Genomic DNA, 19,655 nt, shown 5'->3' on the forward strand with positions numbered 1-19,655 from the left:
GCAGCAATTTTCTAGTATCACATACCAAAAAAAAAGTCCATCTTTCCTCCTGACTTGTGAAGTGACTTCCCTCATATGTCAGCTTCTGCTGTGTACTCTGGTGTGTTTCTGAAGTTGGCATTGAACTCTGTGGTCTGATCGCCTGTTCCTTGCCAGTCTCACACTGTGCTAATCACTCTAGCTTTGCAACATGACCGGGGTTGGGTGATTCCCTCTGTTAGCTTTTCTTTTTCAAACTGATTTAGCTAATAGGAGCTATTTATAATTCCATATGAATTTTGGAATCTTGTCAATCTTCCCTCCAAAAAATCCTCCTGGATTTTGATGGTTATATTCCAGAACTTATAAATTTGTAAGAGAAATGACAGCTTTACAATATTAAGTTTTGTAGCCATGAGCAGAATATTTCCCTTTATGAATCACATTAGGTTGCACTCACATTTGAGATCATAAACCTTTTCCTATAAAAATCCCATATATTTTTGTTAGATTACTTCGTGGGTTTTGCAGTTATTAAAAATGGTATTTCATTTTCTGGGCAACTTTGTTGAAATTTGTTGCTAGTTCTAACTGTTCATGAATTCGCACAGATTATTTATACACATTAATAATCTCCAGTAACAATTTTTTTCTTACCTTCTCTTAGTTTGTCTTTTGGTCACGCCCAGTAGCAGTGATTGCGAACAGCTCTACCTTGTTCCTGGCCTCAAATGGAAGTTTTTCCATGAAGTGTGATTTTTGCTGTAGAGTTTTAGAGGACAGCCCCTATCAGGTTGAGGAAGCTCTTCTCAATAACTTAATTTGCAAGGACTTTCATTATAAATGGGTATCGAACTATATTCAACACAATAGATATTGAGACAATCATGTAATTTTTTCCTCTTTGTCCATTAATGTGGTGAACTTAACTGATGTTTCTTTATAAAACAAAACCATTTCTAGTACTCAGGAAATGCCCCATTTGAAGTAATACATTTAGGTAGCCTGATATCTCATTTAGGTTTATACACTTAGGATTCAAAGTGATACCTACAATTTTCGTTCTTGTGCAATTCACACCCAGTTTTGGTACAAAGATCTTACAATAAATTATAAAACTAGTGGGACAGCTTCTCCATATCTTCCTATTTTCTGAAACAACCTGTAAATAATAGGAATTATCTCATTTAAAAGAAAAAAGAAAAAAAAAAAAAACAAAAAACGGGTGCCTGGATGGCTCAGTCGGTTAAGCGTCCAATTTCAGCTCAGGTCATGTTCTCCTGGTCTGTGAGTTTGAGCCCCGCGTCAGGCTCTGTGCTGACAGCTCAGCCTGCTTCAGATTCTGTGTCTCCTTCTCTGTCTTCCCCTCCCCCGCTCATGCTCTGTCTCTCTCTCTCTCAAAAATAAACAAAAACAAAAAAAGGAATTATCTGGTCAATGAAGTTTAATGCATCTTAGCTATAAAGCCATCTTGGCCTGAGGCTTTTTGGGGTAGGAAGTTACCATTCCTCTTTTTAGTGGTTAATGGTGTATTCAAGGTCTACTTATCTCTTATTGTGGCAATTTCGGCATTTATATTTTTCTAGAAATATAGTTTATCTAGGCTTTCAAAGGTATTGATATATATTTGCTTATAATATTTCATTATTTTTAAAATGTTTATTTATTTTTGAAAGAGAGGAGTACGAGTGGAGGAAGTGCAGAGAGAGAGGGGGGACAAAGGATTCTAAATGGGCTCTGTGCTGACAGAAGGGAGCCTGATGAAGGGCTCGAACTCAGGAAATGTGAAATCATGATCTGAGCTGAAGATCGAAGCTCAACGGACTAAGCCACCCAGGCTTATAATAATTTATTACTTTTAATCTGCTTTATCTATAGTTATTTCTGCATTTATCCCCTATTTTATTTTCATCTTTTTCTATTTTTTAATAGGTCTAGCTTGACAAAGGTTTTGCCCATTGTATTGATCTTCTCAGAGAACTAGCTTTAGTTGTTGTTAATAGTTTTCTTTCCCCTTTACCATTATATTAAAATTTTTGTTCACTTTCATCGTTATGTTTTTTATTTCCTTACCTATTTCTTTGATCTAAACCTGTTGCTCTCTTATGTTCTTGGAGTTGAATTTATTTTCAGTTTTTGGTTTGTGATAAATTCAAAGTTTAAATTCCCTATGATTTTTGGCATAGTGTTTTCATTATTTACCTCCCATTTTTTTTGTCGTTTCCATGATGACTATGTTTTAAACAATAATTTTTTACAATAAGTACTATTTTTAAATATTTAGGCATGTGAGGTTTCTAACACTACTTATTGCTTTCTGATTCCATTTCTTTATGGCCTGCACAGTCTGTAGGATGGCAGTCCACTGGAATATATTGATAATTCCTTTGTGGCTTAGTGCATGATTAATTGTTATGGCTGTTCCATGTATGATCAAGTTATTAATCATGTCCTTTGTAAAAAAAAAAAAAAAAATACCGTGCCCTTCAACAATTCTTTATCCTTGTTTCCTGCTTGCCTACTTCTCATTTTCAGAGAGGAATGTATTAGAGTTTCCAAGTCCAACTGTTGCTTTATCTTCTTCCCTGTGCAGTTCTGTCAGTTGTTGGGTTTTTTATTTCAAGTTTATATTATGCAGCATATATATGTCCATGACTGTTATCTTTTAAAATTACTATTCCTTTTATAATGACAGAACATCCTTGTCTTTAGGATATATCTGAGTTACATTCTACTTTATCTGATATGAAAATTGCCACTCTAGCTTACTTTTGTTTCAAAGTTGCCCAGTTGTATCTTTTTTCCACCTTATTTTCTAACTTTTTGAGTTCATGTGATCTCATGTCATTTAAAACTCACCTTAGTCCCTTTTTAGCTCCATTTTACAGATAAGGAAACTAAGGCTCAAAAAGGTTACTTACAGGCACCAGCTGCAGAGTGCCAGAGCGGAATCACAGACCCAGGTCGGTCTCACCACAAAGTCCCTGCCTGTCCACCCCACCCCTCTCACTCCTCTTAAGAAAACCTTACATAGTATTATCTTTTCCTCTTTTATAGAAGGTCTAATTTAGCAGAGGGTTGCCCTCATGGGACCGGAGTCTTCATTAGCAGGCCATGCTTTATAGCTTACAAAGGACATTCCACAGACACTTTCATTTCATCCTCCTAATACTCCATAAGGTGTACAGCAAAGCTACAACTATCCTCATTTTACAGATGAGGAGAGGCTCAGAGACTAGTTGGTACCTGCCAAGATCACCCAGGTGACCAGAACTCAGATTTCACCCGCATGTAATTTGAGCCCAGCCTTCAAGCCTTTTTTCTCCCTGCCTTCTCCACCTGAAGTGTCAGCATTTGAAGTGCATTTCTTAGGGTCAAAGTAGTCTTTGTGCATTTAAAATTTCACCTCTGTAAACCTTGGTTTTCTCATCCGCAGGATGGGTACCATGCTACCAATTTCACAGAGCTCCTGAGTAAATGAGACAATGCGTGTAAGTAAGTGCTCGGTACCCTCCCTGGCTCAGAGTAAATTCTCCAGAAACTGTTACTGTTGTTGGCAGTTGTATAGACCCTGGAGGTGCAGACACTGACGTCTTTGTCCTCAGGTACATGCCAATAACAATGTCACCTGGGCTATGCGTCCAGTTCTGTCTGACCCACAGCCCAGCAAATTCTCTACGGGCTCCCCAGGTGCCTGCGGCTCTGCACTTTGGGAAACACTGAGAAGAGAGACAACACAGCGAAAGCGCCTGAGGCTGAAGGAGGACCACAGTTGAGTGTTGTTTCCCCGGCCTCTGCTGATTGGCTGAGGGATGCGCCCCTAGATAGGCTGGGCCCAATGCCTGTGAGGCGCCTGTGTGAAGCTGTCCAATGAGGGCGCTCCACAATGAGGCGGGGCAAAGGGACCCAATCAGAGCCTCTGTGCATGTCTTTCCCTCGGGAGGTAAAGGAAGGGAAAGCTGAAAAAGACGACTGGTGGCCCACTCTCAGACTGAGTCCTAAAGTCACCGGAACTTTGGTTCCAATACCTCACAAGGCTGGGAGTCTCTGAGACCAGAGAGCAGGGAGACATCCACGCCTCCTGGCAATGCAAAGGGCTAGACTCAGGCGGGTGTGGGCAGCGGTCTTAAACTTTTCCTTACAAAACCACCACCAGGAGACCTCGTTAAGACGTGGATTCTTAGTGAGGTCCCTCAGAGATTTCGATTCTGGGAACTGAAAACTTGGGGCAGGGACCCGACAGCTTGTATCTTTAACAAGCTCCCAGGTCATTTTGATCACAGTGCTAGGGCGTGTTGAAGAATGAGTGGACAGGCCTCCCTAGGCTAGGGGACCCGCTCAGACCCTGGGAGAAGGTGACTCCTCCGCCCCGAGGCTCCTGACGAGGGCTCCAAAGTCACAGCTGTCACTTTGTCATCAAATTCTTACCGGCAGCCTATGGACCTCAATTCTTTTACAAAGAGAGTATCTTTTGTGCCACGAGGAGCAAGGGAAGGCAAGGGCTAGCAGATGAAAACACACTATGATGAGTCTGCCTGGCTTTGGGCACCGCTCTGGCCCCTAAAAAGGTGAGCCACTTCCACCCAGTAGCTGCTTTCTATAGCCAAGCAGCAGAGGTAGGACGTGCCACCAGGGGCCCTGAGGAACCAGGGTCTGGTCCTGACCCTCTTTCTGCAGCCTCAGGTTTCTCCCCATTGAAGGAAGTGAGGCTGTGATGCCTATGCTGCCCAGGTCTACAATCAGGAGACAATGAACGCAAATCTACTCTATATGGAGACAAATTAAGAGCTCTAGCAAGGTGGGGCGTCTGGGTGGCTCAGTCAGTTAAGCGTCCGACTTCGGCTCAGGTCATGATCTCACAGTTAGTGGGTTTGAGCCCCATATTGGGCTCCGTACTGACAGCTTGGAACCTGGAGCCTGCTTGGATTCTGTGTCTCCCTGTCTGTCCCCTCCCCACTCACGTGCTCTCTCTCTAAAATAAATGAACAAAAAAAAAAAAAAAAAAAGAGCTGTAGCAAGGTTCATCCCCCTAGAACATGGACACTATCCTGACTGCTATATTACAGGTGTGAGCACTTACCCAAAGAAGGCCTGAAAACTCTTAAAGTTGCCCAAGCCCGTGGTCAAGTCACCAAGACCTTAGATGTCTGCTTTTGCCCCTGAGAGAAACTTAAGTAGATGGGGCCTCGGCCCCCACCGAGAGCCTCCCTGTGCTAACTTACATCTTGCTGCTGTTAGTGTGCTTGGGCCAAAGCTTCCCAGGCAGTGGGCTCATATTTTAATGACAGCATTTTTTAAGACAGTGGCAGTAATGAGAGCTCAGAGAAGAGATAGACTGTAAAGCAAACTCAAGTCAGAATTCCAGGCTAGCAGAGGCCACCACAATGGCGCCACACATCAATGCTTCATCTCTAGGTGGTCATGCTTTACTTCTTAAACCCTTGAGGAAAAATGATTCCACAGCAGTGAGGAAACGGAGCCAGAGTGATGGCTGGATCCAGCAGTGTGGAGCCTAGGCAGGGCCCACAGATGGACTAGGAGGCCTGGACAGCAGCTTTGGGCCACCAGACCCTCTCAGGAGGCAGGGAGATTGGAGGGCTTCACTTAAAAGGCCTGCGTGTCACCAGGTGAACCCGGCTCACTCCCTGTCACAGGGATGGTAGCTCTTCCCATGGGAGCAACCGTGTGCAGACACACAGACACAGAGAAAGAGACACAGACAGACATACAGAGATAGAGTATGTTCCTGTGTCTCTTTGTATCTCAAAGACCTGAGACACACGCTCCTGTCTTTCGAGATAGATCCCTTCTCTGTGGTGCCTATTCAGTGGTTCCTCCTCTACCAGAAACTGGTCCCTCATTTCATTCACTTGTTTTCTGGTGAAGAACAGCCTTCGCCCCCTTTTCTCTGTTCTTGGGAGGTAAACATTTAACCTTAAAAATTGCTTTTAAATCTGCCCACTCTTCTGCTTAAAATTACCCCGCTAAAAGTACTTTAAAGGAAAAAACATTTTGCCAACTTGAAGTTCCATTTAGTGCTGCTCTAAAATCCATAGGCTATTTAACAACACACCCAGCCTGCAGACTGGCCCAAGCCAGCTGGACCCAGTAGAAGGGGGGGATGCTGAGCAGATAAAACTCCAAAGGCACTCACCAGCCATGAGAATACTGGTGCCAAGAACCTGTCACCATTTGCTGAGGAGTAAGGGCTTGGAGCATGGAGGGACTACCTGGGCTCTAGAGAGTCTTTCTTTCAAGGAGGCCTGAGTGTAATGCTAAGTCTCCAGACAGTTCAGTCACACAGTTAGGTTTGGTAGTGCCCAAAGGTTAACAAACATATCCTCTTGCTTATCAAACTAGCATAGGCAATGCCTCAGAGATACTGCAGGTTTAGTTCTAGGCCACTGCAATGAAGTGAATATTACCATAAAATGAGTCAAATGAATTTTTTCGTTTCCGATACGAAAGCTATGTTTACACTATACTGTAGTCCAGTAAGTGTGCAATAGCATGTTTTAAAAAAAAAGTACATACATTAATTTAAAAATATTTTATGGGGCGCCTGGGTGGCTCAGTCGGTTAAGCACCCGACTTCGGCTCAGGTCATGATCTCGCGGTCCGTGAGTTCGAGCCCTGCGTCAGGCTCTGTACTGACTGCTCAGAGCCTGGAGCCTGCTTCGGATTCTGTGTCTCCCTCTCTCTCTGACCCTCCCCCGTTCATGCTCTGTCTCTGTCTCAAAAAAATAAATAAATAAATAAACGTTAAAAAAAATTAAAAATATTTTATTGCTAAAAAATGCTAACCATCATCTGAGCTTTCAGGAAGTCACAATCGCTAATCACAGATCACCAAATATAACAATGGTGCAAAAGTGTGAAACACTGCAAGGATTACCAAACTGTGACACAGAGACACAAAGTCAGCAAGTGCTGTTGGGTAAATGCACTGATAGACTTGCTCGATGCAGGGTTGCCACAAACCTTCAATTTGTAAAAAAAAAAGAAAAAAAATGCAATTATCTGCAATGCGTAATAAAATGACATACACCTTAAAAGACCAAAAAATGGAGGAGCGCCTGGGTGGCTCAGTCAAATGCCCGACTTCAGCTCAGGTCATGATCTCACCGTTTGTGAGTTCTAGCCCTGCAATGGGCTCTGCGCTGACAGTGTGGAGCCTGCTTAGGATTTTCTCCCTCCCTCTTTCTGCCCCTCCCTTACTGGTACATGCACATGAACTCTCTCTCATCATCAATGCATAAACTTACAAAAAAAAAGAGAGTAAAAAATGTAGTATCGATGCTGTTAAGGCCACAGTGAAGTGGGAATGAGAATCTTTAAGTTGTTCCCAAGCCTTGACCTATCAGTTTAACATGTGGGAATCTATAGTAAGGAACTTGCGAAACTTGAGACTAAGATTCACGCATCATGTGAGGAACAGATTTTTACCGAGAGCCCACTATGTACTAGGCACCAACTGAGGAACTGCAGGTACAGACAGGAGCAGGAAACACACCTTGCCTCAGAAGAGCATTCAGTCTGGAAGAAAAGTCAGATGCAAAAATAGGTAGGTGCAAGTCCAGAAAGGAAGTGGGGTGACACAGGTTCCGGGTGCTGTGGGGGCCTGAGGAGCAGTGTCTGAGAGTGGGGAGCCTGAGCTTGGACTTGAAGGAAAGGACAAGGGAGCCCCTGGCAGGTCAGAGGGAGAAATTCCAGACAGACACAGGAAACACCCCCACCTCTGCTAGCCACATGAGTAGGACAAACCTGAAATAACTGAGATAATCAATGCTAGAGCAATCTTTTAAGCAGTGTAGGGTATATTCACATTAAGGGTATCATAATCCTTAAGCATGTTTTTGAAGAATGTTATAGAATGTTAAGAACAAAAAAAAGAAAAAGAAAAAAAAGGGTGCAAGTTTTTTAAGAAACCATGTTTGTATACTTTCTATACAAAAGAAGTACACACCCATAGAATAATGTTATCTCTGGGTGGAGGGACTGTTGGTTCTAATTCTTTTAGGCCATTTCCAAATATTCTACGATGGGAATACTTCCACTTGACAACCAGAAAAAAAGATTTTTAATCACTTTTTATAACCAGTTACTTAAGAAAGTAAACATGACATGGGCAAAGGAATGGAGTGGGTGATTCTGGGGTCTTGAAACATCCTGTATTTTCCTGGCTCTTTCCTCTGCGTGTCTGGAGGTCCTGGCACCCTGCGATGGGGTTTCACGGGCAGGAGCGGCCACCCTGAGCTCCTAGAGAGAGAGGGCTTGCAGGAGCTGGGCCCTGACTCCCGGTGTGGCCTGAGTGGGTCACCTCTCATACCCTTGGCTTGAAAGGCAGGGTAAAGAGAATGGGGCTTTTCCCTTCCCCTTTAATAGTCCCCACTGGGACAGAAAACACCTTTTAACTCTTCATTATTTGCAGTGAAGAAGGAGGAAGAAGGAAATCACTTTCCTCAGGCACATGTGAACACTTTGGGGCTACAAGCTCTAGGTTTCCTGAGATGAAAAACCCCTGGAACTCTCCCAGGAAATAACTGAAGGGAGGGGTAGGAGGGTCAGGAAGGAGGAAGGGAAGGCGAGGCCGAGTCTCCTCTGTGTGGCTGGGTTGTGACCTTCAGGCTGCAGCCCACACCCTCCAGCGGCCCCCCAGTGTCATTGGGAACATTCCCACTCAAGTGCCAGCTCAGCCTGCTGTCAGGCCAGGGCCAGGAGACCCATGGAAGCTGGTGAGCAGCTCTTCACACTTCCTGCCCACTGGACAGGAGGCCACGACAGAGGAGCAGGGCAATGGCTGTCCCCTGCTTGGCCCTGATCCTTGTCTACCACGTGACCTTCCCATTACTAAGGTCCTCAGGTACTTAGCTGGGAGACAAGACTGCTGTGGACACTTCTGTCGCAGAAAAATTCAGCCCCTTCTACATAAAGCAACGGGCAGCCTCGTGTGAGTTAGGGTATCACAAGTTGCTGTCCCAGAATCTTCTCACCCCAGAATGAGATTATGAGCTCAAGTGACCATACCTACCCCCAGTCCCCATCCCTTTCCCCAGCCAGCATCACCCGAGTGTTGCTTCGTGGGCCACTTCCAGCCTGGGTTAGATCCCCTCCCCCAGGCTTTCTCAGAGCCTTGCGCGGCCACCTCATAGGACTGATCACACTGTATCAGGAAAGGCTGTTCTAGCGGGTCTGAATCACCATCTAGACCAGGTGTCACTCATATCATTAGTCAGCCTGCAGCACCATGCCTGACACATTGCAAGCCCTCGATAGATGATTCCTGACTGAGTATAGGAATGAACACATGGATGCCTAAGATCCCTGTGCTGGGCCTGGAGGGCAGACGCCCACGTTCTGTCTCTCTAATTGCCCAGCCATGGCCCGAGACATGCTAAGTTCATAAAGCATCACTAAGATGTCAGGCAGAGACTCAGGGGGATGACTAAATCATGCTGTGCCTCTTCCTTCCTGAGGACAAGCCTGACTCCAAGCCATATGCATGACCTCACGGGACTGCAGGGACCCCACAAGTAAGTCCCCTAACTCCAAGCAGATCCCACAGCACTGGCTCCAAAAATTGAGCTCAATTGAGTGGCCAGCCCAGCTCAGAGCTGTCATTGCATTTACTTCCTCTAATTAACAAAAGTATCAGAATGGGACAGACCAAGAGCGCCTGGGCTCTGGAAGACTGCTGTTCCACCCACAGAAGGAATGTCAAACTCAGCCCCAGGAAAGCAAAGCACTCAACCCTGGTCTTCAACCTGAATGATGCACAGGAAGGCCTGGAGGGCAGTATCCTGGGGACACTGCCGGGAGCCCTGGAATGCTCACAGCTTTGTGTGAACAGTTTTCCCTGGTGCTTGCCTCACCTGATGTCCCCAGGGCGCACCCAGTTAGATGATGGGTAGGCAAGAAAGACTGCGGAACCCGGTCCTGTGGTTGGGTGGGTGGCACTACAGAAAAGCCAACTTGGGACTGATTCATGATGACAGACTCCTACAGCAGAAAAGACTCCAGAGGGCATCTCCTGGAGTCTCATCATTTTCAGAGGGGAACCAGGGACCCAGGGAAGACAGGGGACCTTCTCGAGTTCCCCTGGTGAATGAGCATCAGACTCCAGGTCCCTACCAGCCACCACATCACCTCAGCCCCCACCCCCATCCCAGCAGATACTGAGGGTTAATTGTCTCTAACAAAGCTGCCAACTGATTGCTATCAGCTGGCCGGAGAGCAAGTCCGGCTAGACCGGAGACCCAGACAGACAAAATGCCAGGCTTTCTGGTAGTTCTTCCCCCGCTCTACTCAGTCTCAGGCCTTCATCCCCCAAACCTGGAGCCAGGCAAGGCTCTCACTGAGGTTCCCTCAGCACGCCACACAGAGAACAGTTGTGATAGGGCAAAACACACCTCTGATAAACCAGTCAGGTTTATCAGGTTACTGAGCACAGGTCAAGGGCTTGATGAATATCCTGAAAGGGCACGGGGCCTCGAAGGAGAAATCTGGTGCACAAGGTCAGGAGGGCAGCCAGCCAAGCTTCAACCAGGGGCCCAGGCCTCGAGGAGCGGGGCATCGAAGGGACCCTGCAAAGGATCTTGAGCCCAGAGCATGAAGATCAGAAGGGAGATGGCTTCTGGAGCACGGTCGCTGGAACTTAAGGACCTATAGGAGCAGGTCCCAGAAAGAGCCAGGGGCCCGGGATGGAGTCTCACTGCCATGTGCTACCCGTTCCCCTTGCTTGCTTTGCCCTCTGCAGCGGCAAGGACTCCACTTTTGTCACTACTCGGTCCACAGTCCCCAGCCCTGGCAAGATGGGCTAATGGAAGAGGCTCCTCGTTCCTTGAAAAATATATCTAAAAACTGTGTGCAAGATATATAAAAAAACATTCGCACATGAACAGTGAGGGGCAGCCATTCCTCTGTTCAGAGGATTAGAAGTGGGGGCAGCTCGGCCTGCTCTTTCCGAGTGGCCAGGCCACGTTCACAAGCCAAGAGGAACCACGGCTTCTTCACTGGTGACCCCTCTCAAAGCAGAAGAATCCTTTATTCCAGCTCTCTCTTCCCTGGAAGGGACCCAGAGGGAGGGCAGAGCTGTGTGAATTAAGCTTGACCAGAAACAACCTCCTTTCATAGGTGGGCACACTGAGGCTCAGGCAGGGAAAGGAATCTCTAAGATCCTTTCTTATGATGCCCTGGGGGCAGCAGCTTGGAGCAGTGTGTTGAGGAGTTTCACAGGCAGGAAACATTGCTCCATTGAGAACTAAAAATGCCCACGGTGGTCCGGCAGGGGAGACTGGCTCCAGCTCAGCCTGGCCTGGGCCTCCTCTACCCGCTCACAGGGGCTTGGTGCAAATTAGAACAAGGTGCTCTTTCCCAAGCAGCCTGTGGGCTGGATTCCCCACACCCTCGCTTCAAGACCCTCAAACTTTTCTTCAACTCCCCCCAACTATTGGTTTGCCATGTGTTAATTTGTAAAAATATTTCTTGATATCAAAGGAGGTCATAAACCGTTGACCCCACTTCTGTGCAAGAAGTCAGTTCTCAAAACAGGGAGGATGGCACACTGAAAGGTCCATATATAAAGACACTGGTGCTGTGAAATCGTGGGCAAGGGTCATGCTGCCCCCACCGTACCCAGAGCCATGTCTCTGTCTTCATCAACAGTATGCATTCCTCACAACAGGGAGAGAGTATGCAACCAAGTAGCTTCCAGGTTTTCCACATCATCTCCCAGTTTGGCAACCTTCCCGAGGAGGCAGGGCGAAAAGCCCACACCTGAATCTAGTTGCGTGCTCTACACAGGTGTTCATGCAGACGACCAACCTCCCCAGACCTGCTTCTCATTCTAGATGCCCAGCTCCCCAGATTAGAAAACGCCTTGGAAGATCCCTGGATCCCTCCCTCACACTAATCTAGAGGCCACCAAGCACCCAGAGTCCCACTGTTACACATCTATTATACTCCTCAGTCCTCAGTACCACCATCTTGGCTTAAATCAATTTCTCATCTTGTCTCTCTTCTCCAGCTTCACTCCCCGCCCCCCCATGCTGCTTTTTACAGCATCTTTCCAAAGCCTTCCAGAGGCTCCTTGTGGCCTTCAGAATCAGGCCCAACTTCCACCAAGCCCGCCTCAGTTTGGCCCCTGTCCATCAACCCTTACCACACACTCCAGCCGAACCAATCCAAACCATATGGTGCTCCCTCATATACTGGCCATTCTGTGCCTCCATGCTGTGCTTGAGAGCCTCCCCCAGCCTGGAATCCCCTTTGCAGCACCACTGCCTCAGTCCAAAATGTAATCAACGTCCTGGCTCACCAAACTGGCCAGCCACGCCAGCCAGGAGAGTCTGAAGACTGCAAGCTGAGGCCAGACTCCTCCCAGGACTCTGCCAAGGCAACAACAGGCTGTGGTCTGGGGACATTTTGATATGGAAACAAAGCCAGATGTCCTTCGCTCCATGCTTTCAACCCTTGACTGGACCCTGTTCAGACTATCTCTGGCTTCCCTGAGACCTCTATGGCAATTACCTACATGCATCCACTTTCTGCCCCAGACTGTCTTCTTGGAAGGAGAGACACCATCACCTTCCTCTGTGTGTCCCTAGACCCAGCCGGGTCAGTCCTGGGGTATGGTTTATGAGATGAGGTAGCTTCCTGTGTTGTCTCACCCATCAGGCTGAGCTCCCCGTTGGCTAGTTTCATGTTGCTCCTGGTGTTCGTGTGCTGGGGGGGGGGGGGGGGGGGGGGGGCAGGTGATGGTGGTTGGGGCATGTCAATGCCCCCACAGGATCTGATTCTTGCCTCAATTTTGGAAACATTACCTTTTGCAAACAACTAAGTGTCTAGAGGCCTCCCTAATACAAGAAGGGGCAGAAAGAGAGGGCCGTCTCTTGGTGAGGACTCACAAGCCCCCCCTCATGGACTGATGCCACCATGGGGTCACAACAAAAGTCTGGCAGGCATCCAGGACTCCCTCGACAATAAGCAAGGAGCACGGATAGGCTCAGGCCTGCTTTCTGGGTCCACATCTTTCAGGATCACAAGCCCCCAAAGAACAATCAGGATAATCAAGTTTGGGAGACAGGCTGCAAATACTGTTCCCATGGCTGCTACCATAGAAAAGTTGTCATTGTACAAATCAGGAGACTAGAGATGCTGGAGAGGATGTGGAGAAACGAGAACCCTCTTGCACTGTTGGTGGGAATGCAAATTGGTGCAGCCGCTCTGGAAAGCAGTGTGGAGGTTCCTCAGAAAATTAAAAATAGACCTACCCTATGACCCAGCAATAGCACTGCTAGGAATTTACCCAAGGGATACAGGAGTACTGATGCATAGGGGCACTTGTACCCCAATGTTTACAGCAGCACTCTCAACAATAGCCAAATTATGGAAGGAGCCTAAATGTCTATCAACTGATGAATGGATAAAGAAATTGTGGTTTACATACACAATGGAATACTATGTGGCAATGAGAAAAAATGAAATATGGCCTTTTGTAGCAACGTGGATGGAACTGGAGAGTGTGATGCTAAGTGAAATAAGCCATACAGAGAAAGACAGATACCATATGGTTTCACTCTTATGTGGATCTTGAGAAACTTAACAGAAACCCATGGGGAGGGGAAGGAAAAAAAAAAAAAAGAGGTTAGAGTGGAAGGGAGCCAAAGCATAAGAGACTGTTAAAAACTGAGAACAAACTGAGGGTTGATGGGGGGTGGGGAGGAGGGTGGGTGATGGGCATTGAGGAGGGCACCTTTTGGGATGAGCACTGGGTGTTGTATGGAAACCAATTTGACAATAAATTTCATATATTGAAAAAAAAAAAGAAAAGAAAAGTTGTCATTGTGATTATTGTGCACCCTTAGCGGAAGGTTTGGGCCCCCTCACCCTCAATATATGTAAACCAATTTACAAAACTGTACGGTCAATCCATATATTAAATATCAGTGTTATGAACTGAACCATATTCCCCAAACTCATATGTTGAAGTCCTAACCAGGACCCTGGAATGTGACTGTTTTTGGAAAGAGGGCCCTTAAATAGGTGATTAAGTTAAAATTAGGTCCCATTAGGGTGGACCCTAACCCAATGTGACTGGTGACCTTAAAGGAAGAGGAAATTTGGGGGCACCTGTGTGGCTCAGTCGGGTAAGTGTCTGACTCTTGAAACTCTGGATTTCGGCTCAGGTCATGATCTCACGGTTCGTGAATTAGAGCCTCCATCAGGCTCTGTGTTGACAGCTTGGAACGCACTTAAGATTCTTTCTCTCCCTCTCTCTCTGCCCCTCCCCTGCTAGCTTGCACATGCACGCTGTCTCTCTCAAAATAAGCTTAAAACGAAGAGAAAATTTGTACACAAATATATACAGAGGGAAGATCATACGAAGACATGACGGAGACAGCCATCTACAAGCCAAAGAGAAGCCTCAGAAAAGGCAAACCCTGCTGACAATTTGGTCTTGACCAGTTTCCATTGTTTGTGTGACTGGGTTTGTGTTTGTGTGTTTGTGGTATTTTGTTATAGCAACCCTAGCAAACGAATATAGCCAGGCTTAATTTCTCTCGTTTTAAAGATAAACATAAAACAGATCTTTCTAATTGGTTCTTCTCACAAGCACTTTGGAGGCTACTGTCATGGCCTGACTGAATTTTAGAATACGGGCCTCAGGCCAGAGGAAAAGAGGGGCCTGGGGGCCTCTGGACATCTCCCACTGTAGGCCTGAGTGTGTCTGGAAGAATCAGAGAAGCACCCAGAGGGGTAGGTTTGCCGCAGACCAAGCCTTGGACCAAACACCCTTCTTCCAGTATTTCCCAGACTCACCGGATCCCAAGATTCACCCAGGTGCCTCAATCCCACCTGGGAGTTGCCAGGTGGGGCTCTGAACTTGTTTTTGTTAAGTGGGCCAGGTGATTCTTAGGACCAGAAGCGTTTTAGAAACCCTAATACAGGCCCTTCCACACCAGGAGGGGGGTGTGTAGTTGGAGTGTGAATATGTGTGTGTGTCCGGGCGGGTCTGAGCATCCCACCAGGCGGAGGCAGGGAGAGAAGCTCGTGATCCAGCCTCCCAGCCCACCCTTCAATCCCATCTCTAGCCCGCCCCCTCCGTCCGGACCTCTGCGGAGGCAGCTAGGCTGAAGTTTCAGTCATTGCTGCATTGGCGGATCCGTTTTGCGCCTTGCATTCTTTCTTTGAATCAACAGGTGAGTGGAAGAAATAAATGCCTTTTGCTTCCCTCCCGAGTAACCTTGCAAAGTCCCAGACGCCCTTTTTTTTTCCCCCTGGGTGTGGCCCGCCAGTAACTTTTCTCCCAGGCTCTGGCCCTTAACTGAAACCTAACTTCCCCACTCCCCGAGCTGCCAGACCAAGAGGCGGGTATGAGGCTGAGGGACGTCGCGGCGAGGGGTCTGTGCGCCCTGCTTGGTGGGGCACTAGGTATTCGGATCGTGGAGCACCGCCCCCAGCTCCCCCGGTGACAGTAGGTTCCTTCCGAACCTCCAAAGGCATCCACCCCACCTCCGCCCCCCTCGACCCTGCTCACCCAGGCCGGCAGGTGCTGGCCCCGCAGTTCGCGGCTAATGAACTGGCGCTCGTTGTCTAGGAATTCGAATGCGGCCGCAAGACGCCCGAGCTTCCCGCGACGGTTCCTGCGCCACCACATCCACAGCAGAGCGCCGAGCAGCAGCCAGGTTATGCTGAGCCCCAGGTAGCCGGCAAGGTAGACCGGCGCCAGGTAGAACAGCACTCGCGCCACAAAGGTGTACAGCTCAGGCAGCAGCTGGCTGGACAGGCGCGGCTCGGGGCTGGGTGCGCTCTGGCTTCCCTGGGCGCTGGGGGCGCCGGGCTCCTCCGCTTGCATCTCGTCGCCACCGTGTTACCCTTTCCCAGAGCTTCACCCGAGCTCAGGTCCACGCGTCCCGACACCAGGGCACATCGGTCCTCCAAGCGCGAGGACCCGGCCGCCGCGCCGCACCTGCCCTGCGGGACTCGGACTCGCTGGTGAGGTCTGGGCGCTCAGTTCTCGGGCTTCGCTGCCGCCACCTGGAGCGCGGGATGTGCGGATACGCGGCGCCGCCGCGCTCAACTCCCAACCAGAGCCCTGGCTCGCGACGTCTCCGCCCCCAAAGGCGGGCCCAGGGAAGGGGGCGGGGTCAGACCGTGGGCGGGGCTCCTGCGGGGTTCTGAAGAGCAACCAGCGGGCGTGGGCACCCTCCTGACTCCGAGGTCCCGCGCAGGCGTCAGCTAAGGGCGCTGTTGCAACGCCCGGGTAGAGCCCTGGTTGGTCTAGGTGCTGCCCTAGGCGGTTTATGACTCACCGAGACATGTGGACAAATGGCTTGTCATGGGTAAACATCACATAAAACCTGTTTCCTACACCCGTTTATAATATGCAGTCTAGTATATGGGCTGTTAGCTGGGCGTTCGAGGCTCTCCACGGACCGGCTCGCCGGGCCTCTCCACCCCACAGTAGGTCTGACTCAGCCCTCCATCTGGCCCCTAGAGCCCGGCATCGCTGCCCACTCCTCTGGCATCCCTAAAGCTTAGACCTGGCCCCCAACCCAAGCTAGCCAAGCCCTAGGGGCCTCTTGTCCCCCACAATGCCCTGTGCCCTGCATTCCCCACTGTGTGTGTGTCAGTTTGGATCTTAATTCACCGCCCCCGCCCCCCCCCCCCCCCCCCCCATCATCAGACTGGGAGTTTCCAGTGTCCAGGCTGTCCTGCTAGGGTCTGGGCTGCCCAGCACAGCAAGTGGTGGGTGTTCACAAGGGAGATGAAGGGCAAGCCCTGGGATGACTAGAGGTCAGTTGTGAAGCCCATGGTTTCTATCTAATCCTTTTTGAATTATGTGAGCAGGGGAGTCTCAGTCTCCACCTTCAGACAGTAAATTATCTTGTGAATGGCATACATTTTAGACAGTTCTCATGAGTGATCACATCCATTACTGGAATGTGATTTTGGAGGTGACAAATGCACTGGAATGATTCCGAGCTTTCAGTAGTTTCATTGAATGGCTGGACCCGATGGACAACAGCCAGAAGATAACTATACTCTTTCCCTCTGTCCCTATCCTCTCCTGGATAAAATTCTTTGCTGCAATGAGTGTTTTCAATAACAGTGTTCCTTTGGTTCCTGTTGGGCTCTCCTCTATCATTCTTCCAGGCCATTCTTCCTGGCCTTCCAGGACTCAGTCAAAATGGAAGCTGAAAGCCTCCCAGCTTAACATTGTTCCGCTATTTCCCAGGATAGCCTGGGAAATCAGTATAGGAAATATGGTTTACTTAACGGTTTTTGGGGTTTTGTTTTGTTTTGGAGAGTTCCTTTTTTGGGTGTACACAATCCTATTAAAGGCTCTGAGAATTCCTGCAGATAAAAAGCTGTTAAATTTTATTTAACTCAGTTTCCAAAATTATTTGACCACAGAACTCTTTCTCAAAACACTTCTGTTATTGGCTGACCCAAGTCAGCTTAAGCTAAAGAACGGTGAATATATGATGAGGATATAGGAAGTGCTCTGTGAACCTGAGTCAGGAATCCAACCCGCCGTCAGGATGGATGCACCAAGAAGCTGACTGTTGACTCAGCTCTGAATCCCTGCTGCTATTCCTACTAACCTGCCTCCTCTGCCTCCAGCTGAAGTGGAGAACAAAGCACCTTTTCCACAGCTTCCACGCTCACAGAACTTTCCAGAGAGACTGCTTGACCCTTATCCTGTCCCAAGTCCAAGGCCTCGGAGAGAGGCCCCACCTGTATCCATCATCCCCTCCCCTCTTGACACACACCGGGTCCTACTTCCAGGTCCCTCTTCTCGGTTAGTGTGTTTGCAGAGGGGATGTGGGAGTAGGGTGTTCAGAGGAGGATCACCAGAAAAAGGAAGGTTGCTGATTTGTGAGCTGGATGGACACCCACAAGATCTCCAGCATGAGACTTGGATCATCTTGTGGAACACCGCTACCCCAGCTGCACTGCCTTTTCTGCTCCTTGAACACACCAAGCTCATGTATGCCTCAAGGCTTTTGTACTTGCTGTTTCTTCTACCTGCAAAGTTCCCCTTCTGAATGTTCCCCACAGTATGTTAGGGTAGTGGCATTATGCTTGATTTTTTTTTCCTTTTTTAAAAACATTTTTTAATGTTTATTTTTGAGAGAGAGAGAGAGAGAGCGCGCGCAAGTGGGGGAGGGGCAGAGTGAGAGGGAGACACAGAATCCAAAGCAGGCTTCAGGCTCCAAGCTGTCAGCACAGAGCCCAACCCGGGGCTCGAACTCATGAACTGCAAAATCATGACCTGAGCCAAGGTTGGATGCTTAACCGACTGAGCCACCCAGGCACCCTGGTTAATTTTCTTTTTTAAACTTTATTTATAATGGCATTAAATTGCTCTCATAAATTAAATATATAAGAATGTGGCACCTAAAACTTCATATCCCGCCTGAGACTGAATCTGTACCTAGAACATTTGAACTATTATTTCTCTTGACCTGGATACCCTACTATTTATTTATTTATTTATTTATTTATTTATTTATTTATTTATTAGGCGTCAAGTCAAATGCTGAGCCCAATGCAGGACTTGAACTCACAACCCTTCAAGTTCTTTAAGCTAAAGAACTGAGAGGGTGTGATAAGGATATAGGGAAGTGCCCTGGAACCTGAGATCAAGAATCAGACACTCAACCAACTGAGCCACCCTGGCACCCCTCTAGTTTAGTTGCTTTAGTGAGTAAAAGACATTTTACACACTGTTTGATCATCACAAAACCTGGGCAGAATCATCGGACCATCTCTCTCCCTCTCTCTGCCCCCTCCTCTGTTTGCGCACATGCACGCTCTCTCTCTCAAAAATAAATAAACATTAAAAAAAATTTAGAAGTGGAATTGCTGGATCATATGGTAATTATATGTTTAATTTTTTGAGGAACCACCGTACTGTTTTCCACAGATTTTGCCATTTTCAATCCCCACCAGCATGTGTGAGCGTTCCACTTTTCCTACCAACATTTGTTATTTTTTTTATGGTAATCATCCTAATGGGCATGGGGATATCTCATTGTTGTTTTGACTTGGATTTCTCTGGTGATTAATAATGTTGAGTTTCGGGGCGCCTGGGTGGCTCAGTCGGTTGAGTGTCTGACTTCGGCTCAGGTCACGATCTCACGGTCTGTGAGTTCGAGCCCCGCATCAGGCTCTGGGCTGATGGCTCAGAGCCTGGAGCCTGCTTCCGATTCTGTATCTCCCTCTCTCTCTGCCCCTTCCCCGTTCATGTTCTGTCTCTGTCTCAAAAATAAATAAATGTTAAAAAAAAATTAAAAAAAAATAATGTTGAGTTTCTTTTCATATGTTTGTGTTCCTTTGTATATCATCATTGAGAAAACACAGAAACACTTCTGGGGATATAATGTACAACCATGGTGACCAGGGTTTAAAATACTGTATTCTAGGGGTGCCTGAGTGGCTCAGTTGGTTAAGTGTCTGACTCTTGATCATTTAGGTCTTGATCTCAGGGTTGTAAGTTCAAACCCCATGTTGGGCTCTGCACTGGGCAAGAAGCCTACTTTAAAAAAAAAAAAAAAAGAAACTTATTCTATATTTGAAAGCTGCTAAAAGAGTAGATTGTAAAGGTCCTCTCCACTCCCAGACACAAAATTGTAACTATGTGAGGTGATATAAATGTGTTAACCTTA

At 47.6% G+C, this 19,655-nt stretch overlaps 1 protein-coding gene across 3 annotated transcripts in view; it reads right to left on the reverse strand.

The window, feature by feature from the left end:
• ESYT3 (extended synaptotagmin 3) overlaps positions 1 to 16,086 on the reverse strand; it is a 49,958-nt gene extending 33,872 nt beyond the window's left edge. The window contains exon 1 of one of the 3 annotated variants that reach the window (XM_027061762.2): positions 15,518 to 16,085. In XM_027061762.2, the coding sequence (XP_026917563.2) occupies positions 15,518 to 15,835 (318 nt within the window). In that variant the 5' untranslated portion in view covers positions 15,836 to 16,085. Of the gene's footprint in view, positions 1 to 636; positions 1,117 to 15,517 lie in introns of those variants that run through there. The other 2 variants (XM_027061767.2, XM_027061766.2) reach the window with 2 other exon arrangements.
• Between the last annotated feature and the right edge of the window lie 3,569 nt (positions 16,087 to 19,655).

This window comes from Acinonyx jubatus, chromosome C2 (assembly GCF_027475565.1).
Source record: "Acinonyx jubatus isolate Ajub_Pintada_27869175 chromosome C2, VMU_Ajub_asm_v1.0, whole genome shotgun sequence".
Classification (NCBI taxonomy): domain Eukaryota; kingdom Metazoa; phylum Chordata; class Mammalia; order Carnivora; family Felidae; genus Acinonyx; species Acinonyx jubatus.